The sequence below is a fragment of the Siniperca chuatsi genome, linkage group LG5 (assembly GCF_020085105.1).
Source record: "Siniperca chuatsi isolate FFG_IHB_CAS linkage group LG5, ASM2008510v1, whole genome shotgun sequence".
Lineage (NCBI taxonomy): Eukaryota > Metazoa > Chordata > Actinopteri > Centrarchiformes > Sinipercidae > Siniperca > Siniperca chuatsi.
In genome coordinates, this window is record NC_058046.1 from 14,465,553 (window position 1) to 14,476,793 (window position 11,241).

Genomic DNA, 11,241 nt, shown 5'->3' on the forward strand with positions numbered 1-11,241 from the left:
GTGAGTCTAATCACATCTACAGTATTGCTGCAGCACTGTGGGAGACAAACAGATTTTATGAAAACTGATCAATTGTTATAACTGCATGTCATCAATAACACCCAAACTGCAGTGTCCTTTGTTAGGGTTTAATGAGTCCCTCCAATCTCAACAGACTTCATTCAGTAAACATGTATCACAAATATTGGCAGGCAAGAACTCAGAGGCAGTTGACACATGATAATAATATACATTTAAATAATACAAAATATACATAAAGCAGCCATTCATAATTCCACACATGCATACTGAACACACACATGCAAACTTACACAGGGCTTTCAGAAAGACAGACTGACAGGATGTTGTGTTCGCTCCCTGATTACACAGAAGAAGTGTTGCTGTTTGATCATCCTGTTAAGGCAGGTCTTCCTGAAAAAGCCACATTTTTAGGATAACTATGTGTATTGACTAAGAGAAGCGATTCACATTAATCGCTATAGCACTTGGGGGGAGGAATCTGCCTGAACAACAACCTAAGTCGGGAACAGATGGAAAAAGATGTATAATTTTTCACATCAAGCGATATTACACAACGAAATGATTGTTGGCACAGAAGCAAACGGCTCTGGCTAACTTAAGATGCATGCAGGAGGTATCCACATACTGAGTCTCTTATACTTGGGGCAATATCCTTACTACTGGTCAGGGACAATAAGATAGTTCCCTATCTCTCCGTACTATTAACAGCAGAAACCAATGAATAATTGTTTCAAGGAAATAAAGAGAAGCTACAGAACATTACAGTCCTACCCTCTGTGTATGTGTATATTATATATACACATTGTCTCCGTGTTTATGATTACATACAACACTACAAGGTCAGTGCAACAGTTAACAGTACAAATGGGCTGATATGTAAATTTGACTCTGGAAAATAAACCTGATATTGATTAGCATTACCGAGCTGGAAAAACAATCTGCATTCATCCTGTAATTTCTGCAAATGGCAATGGTCTGTCTGCAGTGTTGCATTGCAGTCAGTTGAATTTTCACTTCATTTCCATCTCTGGTGAATGCTCCAACAAAGGGGATTAAAGTTGGAACACATCTAATCTAACATAATTTTAGCACCTGCTGAAGGGGCACAGAGGAAGCCCAGTTTCTGGAAAGTGTGGAATTGTACAGTGTGAACACATTTTGATCCAAAAAACACCCTGGAGAACAACTTAAATACTCCACATATAATCTACATTTTACATTTACAGCAACAGTCTTATGACCCAACAAACATTTTGTCACAAAAAGACGCAAAAAGATTTTGTTCACAGCTTTGTCTTTCTTATTTCAACTTTGCAATAACACTTTCGGCCTGAGTGTTTAATTCATTTCCGTCACTACACAACGTTCACAGTGAAAAGCAACGGTCCCGGTGTATTGGTAAGGATTACAACTGACGGGAAAAAGTAGATCTAAATGTACTATGGTCGTTGGTCCATGAGAAAACTGTGGTACTGCCACACATAGACAAACACCCACGCTCTCACACACAATTACTCTCTGTGCTGTAAACTCACACACACTATCATACTCTCAAAGCTGTCCTATGATAAGGGAATTGTTCGTTTCCTCTGGCTACCACAGATGGGTCTCCCGGATCTCAGAGATGATGTTACTGGCTTTTTTGAGCGCCTGAGAAAAAAAATACAAAATAAAAGAGCGTGGTTAAATCACTGGCCTTAAATTAGTAGATAAAAGAAAAAGAGAAGGGACTTGCTTTTCTTGATGCTCAGAACCTATTCAGAGAACAAAAGCATCAGCCAATTTTACCTCAAGCATTTGAGCAACCTCGGTCCGCTGCTGTGCCATGTCCTGTGACTCAATGAGCAGCTCCTGCAGCAGTCGCTGCTTGTAAAGCTGACCCACCAGCTCACTCTGCAGATGCTCTTTCACAAAGTTAACCAGGAAGTGCATCACTGTCTTGGGCACACTGTGGACACACAGCCCCGAGACAAAGTTAGAATAAGAATAACTGAGCTCAACCATAAGAAAAAGGAGGAGAAATGGGGAGAGTGCGTGCCCCCCCAGGTGATCTGGACTTGTTCCAGCCAAACCTGTCTTGGATGCTTTTGCGGACAATGAGGAAATAGCACTTGATGAGGCGCTGGATGACCTCACAGTCCCTCTGCTCCCTCGCACTCAGCTTGCGGGATATGGGCACCGCCTGGCAGAGAGGGGCACAGTAAAACATTGACAGTCTGACATGTATTCAGTACTAAGTGTTTTGTCCTACTGCTAATCCCACCACTCACTGTGTCCAGGAGGTTAATGGCCTGGCCTTTGCTGGGGCTGCCAAAGCCTGAAGCGGGGCCTTTCTCTTCCGCAACCTTCTCGTTCTTCCAGCGCTTCCCTCCATCAAGGGCCTCTGCCTGACAACAAGAAATCTGAGGAAGTCAGAGGGTCAAAGCAATTTTGGCTGAGCCTGGAATACTGGAATCCACTACACGCTTTGAAAGGGGCTGTACTGTTTGGATGTGAAACATAATGGTTAAAGCTTTACAGAACACAACTCTGCTGTTTACCATAGCAGAAGAAATGATAAATGTGAGTACCTGCTGTAAGGGACAAATAACTACCTGCTGACTGTTGACAGATGCTGAGACCTGCGCTGCATCCGTGAAGTCTGGATGTTTTGTGTTGATGTAGGCAAGCTCTATTGCTACTAAATTGTGTACCTTAAAAGGAAAAAAGCAAAAGAAATACCCCAGGCAATTAATAGGACGTAGCTGTTAGTTATTATAATTAGTATTAAAGATCATCTTTGCTAAAGTGTGGATTACCATTTCATTAGTTATCGGCAAGCGCTTCCTCAGTAATCCAGTCACCACTTCCACAATGGAATCGTGCAGTTTGGGGAATCGCAGAAGCTCCTTGCAAACACAAAGACATACTTTCTTAAAATGGCGCTGTCATAATTAATGCTACTCTGTTTCAGGAAGTCAATCAATATCTTTTGGCTAACCTGTGTGCTAAAAGAGGAGCAGTGCTGGATGATCCTCTGCAGCTCTTCATGAACCAGCTCTACACAGCGCAGACTGGGCTCCTCTAGCCGCTTAATTTGCCGCTTCACCAATAACTCAAAGGACACCTCGGGCACAAAAAGTGCTGGCCGCGGACCCTGCAGGGCAAATCTCACACACACACACACACACACACACACACACACACACACACACACACACAGTTCTACTATTTACCTGCTATTTCTTCAAATGAGAGAACATGACTAGAATTTTAATTAAACAAATTACACGAATGAACTCAGGAGAATCTCACCGTAGCATTGCGGATGGCAGTGAGGATATCAAGCTCAGTCAGTCCTCCCAGCGGGTCGATGGACTGCAAAGTGCGGCCAAAGGTCTCATGGAATATGTAACAGATTCGAGCACCCCCACAGCTGTGGAAGAGATGGGTTCAGCTGTGACACCAATGCTGTTTCTCAGTGCTGTGTGTCAGCAATGTTAATTGCACAGAAATGAAATGCAGTCATCCAAAAAAGGTCAATATTTGCTCCCTACATATTTACATTAATTAATAGCCTTGTGGTATGAGAGCTGTAGAGATGAAGGTGAACAGAAGATGCTGATACCACTTTAATTTACAATGACATTACTCCAAGGACATTACGCTCAAGAAATACATTGTGAACCAATGCAAGTAAAAATGCTTTGAGCAAACAAAAAAGTGCTAAATTTGATGACAACCTGAGAAAATTTGAGGCAATTCACTAAAACATTAAACAAAGGCTGCTTTCATCATAAAAGCATTTGCTGTTCAACAAAGATCCTGCTGCTGTAGAGAGGTCAGACTCACAGCTCTGAGGTCTGGATGTATCTGGCTGTTCCCTCGATGGTGTTGCAGTAATCGCTGGCAAACTTGGTGACAATCTGCAGCAGGGTGGCACTGTGGTCTTCTACTGGCTGGCCATAGCTGTTGAGCCGCGTCTGGTACTGGGCACTCAACACGGTCACTCGGGTTTTGAGGTCTGGAAGGCAGTCCCGGATGTGGTGCATGAGCAGCCTGCTGAGAGTTTTGGCCAGATAGCGTGAGCCAGCGCGGGAGGCGAGCGAGGGGTAGTGGCGCTGCAGGAAGGCCTGCTCATCTCTCATTGAGTCCTCCAGGCTCTTCTGGGTATTGATGTCATGCTGGCTCCTAAGAGGATCACCAATTAAGGAGAGAGAGGGAGTGTAGTCAGATGATCAGGGTAATAAGGATATGAACCACTTGCCACCTTGCTGTATTGTGAGGCTAAAAACATTACATAGCTAGAATAAAAGAAAACAATCAACAATTTATTATTGCAAACCTGTTAACCACACCGATAATCCCAAGTTTGACTGGAATGACTCGACCCAGAAGGACCTCCAGAGCATCAGTCCCTGCATCCATCAGGTCCAGCTTACTGACCACCAGCAGTGTTCGACGACCTGACAGGCACACAAACACAGAGATCTTTGATCATATTTTTAGGGACAGTTAACAGTCCTCCCAATATAGTTTTTCATCATTTATATTGAGAAAGACAGGAGAAAAGCATACAGTAGAACATCATAGAAGAAAACAAGGAAACAAGTCTCTGATGGGACAGGAGCGAAACCAGCAGGGGAACATTTGGGCCCAGATACAGATATCCTAACTGGCATACTATCAAAGTGTACAACAAGCATTTGCCTGCCAACCACCCAGACAATTACTACAGGCATCATCTATCAATCTATTCTTCAGAGTGAACCATGATAGCAACATTAATTATCTAAGTAACTGGTAACTGTCAGAATGCTGTTAACAGAGAAGACTGGCAGGTCCAATAGCCTGAAATGACTTGAGTATAATGCGTTCTTCGCATTTAATAATTTAAAATGCATTTCTACTTGAAGCTTGTTATGTAATAAGCACAGATGGAGAGGAAGGAAAATTAAAATGAAATCTGAGGAGAAGAGGCCCCTGTGTAAAAAATGTCTTACCATCTGGATCAACCTCACGAGCCAATTTCAGTGCATCAGAGGTGGCCAAGTCAGAGTTGGCAGGGGACACTGCGAGGATGAGGGAGTTTGGATTGGAGATGAAGGACAAGATCATCTCTTGTACTTGAGCCTCAATGTCCTCTGGCTGATCCCCGACAGGAACCTGAGAAAACAACAAAAAGCAACCAGCGTTACTGTAAGCACGGCACAGATAGGGTGCTGCTGTGAATCTTTAGATATGCAATGCAATCAGCATTAATCATGATCTAGTACCATTATGTTTGTACACATGAAACAAAATCAACATCCTTGTCAAGTGGCTGTGTTTACCTTTGTAATTCCAGGTAAATCAACCAGGGTGAGATTAAGGACTTTGGGTGAGAAAATCTTCAAATATATGGGCTCAGGACTGATCCCCTGGAGGGCATGGAAAAAGAAAAGGAAATCATGAATGCAGTAAAAAGCTAAATTGAAGGCATCACTGAGTTTACATCAAAGCTATCTTTTCACCTTGTTGTCACCTGAGCTGCGTTCAGTCTCTGCTTCAATTTCCCGACGAATTTCCTGAAAATCTGTGAAGATCTGTCAAAAAAAGGTGAGAGAATGATGTATCAAGTAAACGCAGCTCGTAACACAGGACAAAGGTTGCTTGCATTTGAATCATTTGAATCTTTCAGATAAATGTACCTGGTTCTTGCAGTGCAAGAATGTACCCCATTCTTCAGCTTTGACACCTGAACAAATATAGAAGAGTGAGTGTAAGAAAGATATATATAAGAGATGTCTCCATTTAAATTTACGGTTTGGGGAGAAATAATGAAAATTGAAAAGATTACAAATGGACTTATATCATGCTTGACAGATATAGATCAGAATGAACAAAATGTATGACGGAGTTCACAAAAGAAATGATGAGATTAAACAAAAACAAGTCCATGCAGACCACATATACAGAGACCTGGGTAGCTGTTTTGGGCATTTTGATTTACCCCATTCCCTGAAAAAGTAGTGAATAAGAAGAGGAAGAAAGACTGCATGTTAGCAAAGAAAGACCAAGGCTCTACGAGGAGTAGTATGCAGTTCAAACAGTAAGTGAAAGCGCCATGCCTAAGTGCTAATCACACATAAACTACTTTAAGCAGACTCCATACCTAGACAGAACTTACGAACTTGCTATCCTACTTTAATATGCGGATATTCAGTTTATCATAACTTTTACCAAAATTTGATTGTGCGTTTTCAAGGAAAATCAAAACAACTCCCCTCTTATTTAAAATAAGAATAAATGTGTAGGTACCACTCTCGATCTTCAGTCTCTCCTGCAGAGGGGCAATATTAATAAGTTGTAACACAAGGGGTCGTCTTGTGACTATTCCCGATCCCCGAGGCAAGAAATCTCGTCCAACCAGACTCTCCAACACAGAGCTCTTTCCACTGCTCTGTTATGGCACATAATGACAGCAATTCAGCAATGTTTCTGACAGCACTGATACAGTCAGTGTCTATCAGTGTGCACTGCAAACACATTAACGATACATATTCAATTTCTGATCAAATCAAAAACTTAAACTCAAATCAGAGGCCTTACAGTTTTAGTAATGACAGTGAAGTTCAGGCAAGGGTTACAGATAAAGGTTAAGTTTATAATTAGGCTTTTCATTGTGTTTTTTTCCTGGCTGACCTGAGATCCAACCACGACTATCTGAGGCAGCTGTATGACTTCTGCACCCACTGTGAGAAAGACCTCCTGCAGCCGGTTGATGGTGGGAATTAGAGTCTCCATCCTTCCAATAGACTGGGCACGCTTACTAAATTGATAAAACAGTACAAACATGAATGGACAGACATAAAGTACTGCAGAGTAACTCAGGTGACCTTAAATCATACTGAAAATAGAATGAGCTAACTCTGAACAAACGCTAGATAGAAAACGCTATTCCCAAAAGCCCAATAGGAATAAGATTTGCTGCATTCTACTCTGAGCAAGAAAAAACAAAACAGAACACTGTGTTGAATTAATGCGACTGCAAATATACAAATACAAATATAAAAAATAAATAAGCTACAGTTATTCCACTGGGAAAACAGTATTGCTTTGCCAAAGGGAAAAAGTGGTCCTGATGAGAGGGGGTGTAACGCCCAAGCATCAGTTACACCAACACTGTGCCGAATCCTCCCAGATCACACACAAAAGTAGGATTTTAAGTTGAAAACTGGCTATTCATCAATCACGGCACTGACCAAACGTCTAAGTTACATGGCAACAAATGATGTAGCAGCACAGGCCCAAAGGCTCGGTATTATCAGCTAATGTTAGCTGGCTTTAGCTAACGTTACTTGGTAAATGCAGGAAGTGAAAGAGAGAAGTATTAGCTTTGTGCTAACGCTAGCTTAACCCCTGGAATAGCCGATGCTCCATTTTGACCTTACCGATGTCCAACAAATAATATGCCACCTTAGCCAACGTGTCTGTCCTTCATAGCTCGTAGGAAACGGGCGAGTGTCAAAAACATCGCATTTTATCCGAATAGTTATCCAAAATTAGCGCAAAAAAAAAAAAAACCGTCGATTTACTACATAGGCGGTACCCGCATTAGTCTTCAGGAATTTGATTGGCCATAAAATATGACTCATGAGCGTTTCCGTGACCTGATTGGTCGACACGTAAAAGACGCAGTTTGGTCCCGCCTTCTAAAGTCTAGACCCAATATCCTTTCATTTCATTTGTATATTTAACCACTTCTACTTTTTAACGCTGAATACTGCTAAAAACGCTTCCCAGTCAACCTCCATTACATTCTTTTAGACTTCACATAAAATACCAGCACACAACACAACAGGAAACATCAACACTAGCCTTTTTTCTGTGTTTTAATGTATGTATATATAAACATGATATTTACAAATCATACAATGAAGATCAGTTAGTTACGAAATAAAACATGTATTACCTTCTCACAGATGGTTAACAGAAAACACCCAATCATCATCCAACACAGACATTACTAACAAATACCCTCCAGTTGAGGTTAGTGTCCCCCTGGGAGTTTTAGCAGCCAGAGATCATGCGCAACCAACAGCATAAATGGATTCCTTTGTATTCAAATATTATGTGATCAGGTCTTGTGTCATTACTGCAACATCAATGACGAGGATCAGTTCAAAGTGGCTTATAGTTTTCTTATCCAAGTCCTTTGGTCGTGGATAAGAAAGCCCTATTGCTGAGATAATTAACAGTCAGTGCTATCCGTGTTCACTCAGCTTTGGCTCTCTGCAAGAAAACTGATACTGTATTTTCCATGCCTCACACTCTAAACACTGTGCACACCTCCAAGCACTGAGAACCTCTCAAAAGACAAGCACAATAAGCAACTTCCAGCTATGCATTCTTAGTCCATGTATGAGGTGTCCATGCCCTCGCCGTCGGGGTGAAGCAGTCTTCCTGCCAAGCGCTCAATGTCATCGAGACTAAGCTGTCGAAGTGAACGTTCATAGTCCTTGAAGAAAAACAAAATAAATAATGAGAAACAGCAAATTCAAAATTTTCTACTGATTGACTGACTGTGTGTGTGTGTGTGGGGGTTAATATATCCATATAACTTCCATATATATATATATATATATATATATATATATATATATATATATATATATATATATATATATATATATTTTTATGGCTTCAAAAGGATAAACTGGTTGTGTCTTCCATATTTGGCCAAAAGGCGGCTTGCCCTGTTAAGATATATTCAGACTTTGAAGGATCCAGTCACTAAATTTAAAAAGCAGCATGTATATCAATAGAAACGAGAGGCAAAAGATCAGATGTCAATTGGAAAATATTGTCAAATATTTAAAATAAATATCACATCATCATCTTTGGCCCTCATCCCCACATGTTCATTAAACATACATAATTGGGCCAAGGGCCTTTAAATCAGCATCTGATGCTGCCTTTCTTAATTTTCTGACTCTCTAGCCTCCACTGGTTTGCTACCTTTTTTACATCAAACATTAGATTTAACAATTTAGAAAATGTAAATATCCACCTGTCAAAATGGATTAGCAAAAATGTGATTGATTTGATCTCAGATAACAATGCATGGCAGCAAGCATGTTGCATTCAAATACCTTAATAAGTTGTTCATGGACTTTTGCTGCATCTGCTGGACTAAAGTGTCTAGCAAGGATAGTGGACACAGTTTGCCACACTCTTCCCTGTGTGCCGCTGCTGCTGCTGCTGCTGCTGCTGCTGCTGGCTGCCGTCCCTGACGCTCCAGTCCTCTCCCCCACTGGACGGATTACCAGATTCAATTTAGCCTCTGGCCCAATGGAGTAATCACTCAGTCTGTGCTCATCTGAGGAAAGCATTAGTATGCAATCAACAAAAATGTAAACATTTGATTCATGTGCAAAATAGATTGGTGGACCAAGCAATTACAGTTCTGCAAAAGAGTTATGAAACAACTGTTGGCAAATCTACCTGCAAGTGCTTTCCCTTTGTAGAGCAACCGCTGCTGGTTTGCTGGTATGTTGAGACGTTCGGACACAAGTTCCTTCACTGTGGAGACCTTTTCGTCTTCCGTCACCTAGAAGATCAACAACGTGGTGAAACTATATCTGGCAAGCATTCTCTCTTTAGATGGACAGTATTTAAATTGCAGGAAAGTGTAGCCAATCTGCAATTCTTACTTTGCATCAACTTCACATAAAACCAACGATTAATGAGGACTTCACACTCACAAGTGACAAATGCACCTCTACCTTGGTAAATGGCCTCTTTAGCAGATTCTTCCTATAGAAAATAAACAGTCACTGGCCTATAGAGGTAGTATTTACCCCATAAGCACTGCAGACATAGCTGAGAACAGGCATGTTAGAGTGTGGGCAGGTACTTTTTTTTTTTACTTTCAGAGCAGAGCTAGGAGAAACATTGCATGGACTTGATCACTGACGTAGTTTAAAAGAATAGGGTTAAGCGTCACTTCTCTTCTACTGGGTACAAAATTTAGTCCAGTATGTGAGATACTTCCCCATTTGATACACACATCATCACATGCTTTAGATTAGTGTTTGGCATCAATGTTGTTCTTTTTTAATTAACTATACACAAAACCTAAGACTAATGCAGCAGTATACTGATCATATTAAAAACTATAGTGGTTCCTACACTCACATGCTTTGCTGATAAAGTTCATACGCTCCTTTATTTAGCTGTGGGTGTTTCTACTCATATGTGACCTGCTATAGCCCCAGTCTGTGCCCCATACAGTAACGTTACCATTTTAAAACATGATAGGCACAAACTGGGGCGAGGACTGGCCTATAATGAGCAAATAACGTCACAAAGGGAAGGCCAATTAACGATAGTAACGTGTAAGTTAGTAGCTAAGTTATACTGCTGTGCTGGCCTAGCCAAAACATTTTTCCTAAGATACTGCTTTATTTAAGTATTTGCCTTGTGACTTCCCGTTCCTACAAAAACCACCAAATAAGGACTTACAGAAATCCCTCCCACTCAACACCGCTGTGTTTGAAGGTGGTAACGCTACGTTACAGTTAACGTTAGTGTCTTTCTCTAAGATGTGGCTCGCAAGCTAGCTAGGAGTAACGTCGTTTCATAATGGAGCGAGATGTGATTGTACAATGGCTCCATTTAAGCTACACTGTGTGGAGTTTGACAACCTAATCTTTAGACTCAAGCAACATATGCTGCTTCCCTCAGAGGTAGATCAGCATGTGACAGGACACCGCTGTCGGCTAATCAGCTAGCTTGCCTATAGAGGATAGCTAATGTTGCGAATCAAGCTAGCGTTAGGGAGATAACAATTAGCAGTTAGCTTGCTCGGCGGTGCTTAACTTACCTGTACACTACATTCTTTTCCTTGAAGCGGTTTCACGGTGAGGATCATTTTCGAAGATAGCCTGAATAAAACACAACAACGCCTTCAAAGATTCAGCAACAAAATATACCCAAGTAACGTTACTCTGCTAACTTAAGATAGCCACAGGGCTTCTTCTCTTGTCAACGGCCCATCTTCTTCTCCAGCAGATGCGGGCTGCCTGCTGCTGCTCTCAGGTGCCATTACTGCCACTTACTGGCTGGAGTGTTGTAGGGCTGCTGATGGCTGCTCTCTGCGGAGGATAATTCACCCAAAAAAGAAAGGAAATTACAAAATATTTTGTCTCTTATGCTCGAGATAATCAGACCATAATTAAATATTAAGGGGGAAAAAGA

The 11,241-nt window shown here is 41.4% G+C and overlaps 2 protein-coding genes across 5 annotated transcripts; both read right to left on the reverse strand.

Moving 5' to 3' along the window:
• Positions 1-114: 114 nt before the first annotated feature.
• Positions 115-7,673, reverse strand: si:dkey-32e23.4 (dynamin-1-like protein). 4 transcript variants are annotated; one of them, XM_044197984.1, is made up of 18 exons: positions 7,434-7,673; positions 6,685-6,811; positions 6,301-6,442; positions 5,962-6,000; positions 5,691-5,737; positions 5,514-5,585; positions 5,334-5,420; positions 5,004-5,166; positions 4,346-4,466; positions 3,853-4,191; positions 3,316-3,436; positions 3,002-3,157; positions 2,820-2,909; positions 2,616-2,714; positions 2,292-2,408; positions 2,094-2,203; positions 1,810-1,969; positions 115-1,671 (listed from the first exon to the last, which is right to left on the reverse strand). In XM_044197984.1, the coding sequence occupies exons 2-18, from the start codon at positions 6,784-6,786 to the stop codon at positions 1,615-1,617; spliced, it is 2,022 nt and encodes a 673-aa protein (XP_044053919.1). In that variant the 5' UTR covers positions 6,787-6,811; positions 7,434-7,673; the 3' UTR covers positions 115-1,614. The 4 variants fall into 4 exon arrangements, 3 of the variants coding, with proteins under 3 accessions (XP_044053919.1, XP_044053918.1, XP_044053920.1); XM_044197983.1 differs by having other exon boundaries at positions 2,292-2,423; XM_044197985.1 differs by lacking the exon at positions 5,962-6,000 and having other exon boundaries at positions 2,292-2,423.
• Positions 7,674-7,861: 188 nt separating this feature from the next.
• ubl4a (ubiquitin like 4A) lies at positions 7,862-11,069 on the reverse strand. The gene is made up of 4 exons (XM_044197993.1): positions 10,868-11,069; positions 9,487-9,592; positions 9,135-9,361; positions 7,862-8,500 (listed from the first exon to the last, which is right to left on the reverse strand). Exons 1-4 carry the CDS (start codon positions 10,913-10,915, stop codon positions 8,393-8,395), a joined length of 489 nt encoding a protein of 162 aa, XP_044053928.1. The 5' UTR covers positions 10,916-11,069; the 3' UTR covers positions 7,862-8,392.
• Positions 11,070-11,241: the final 172 nt, after the last annotated feature.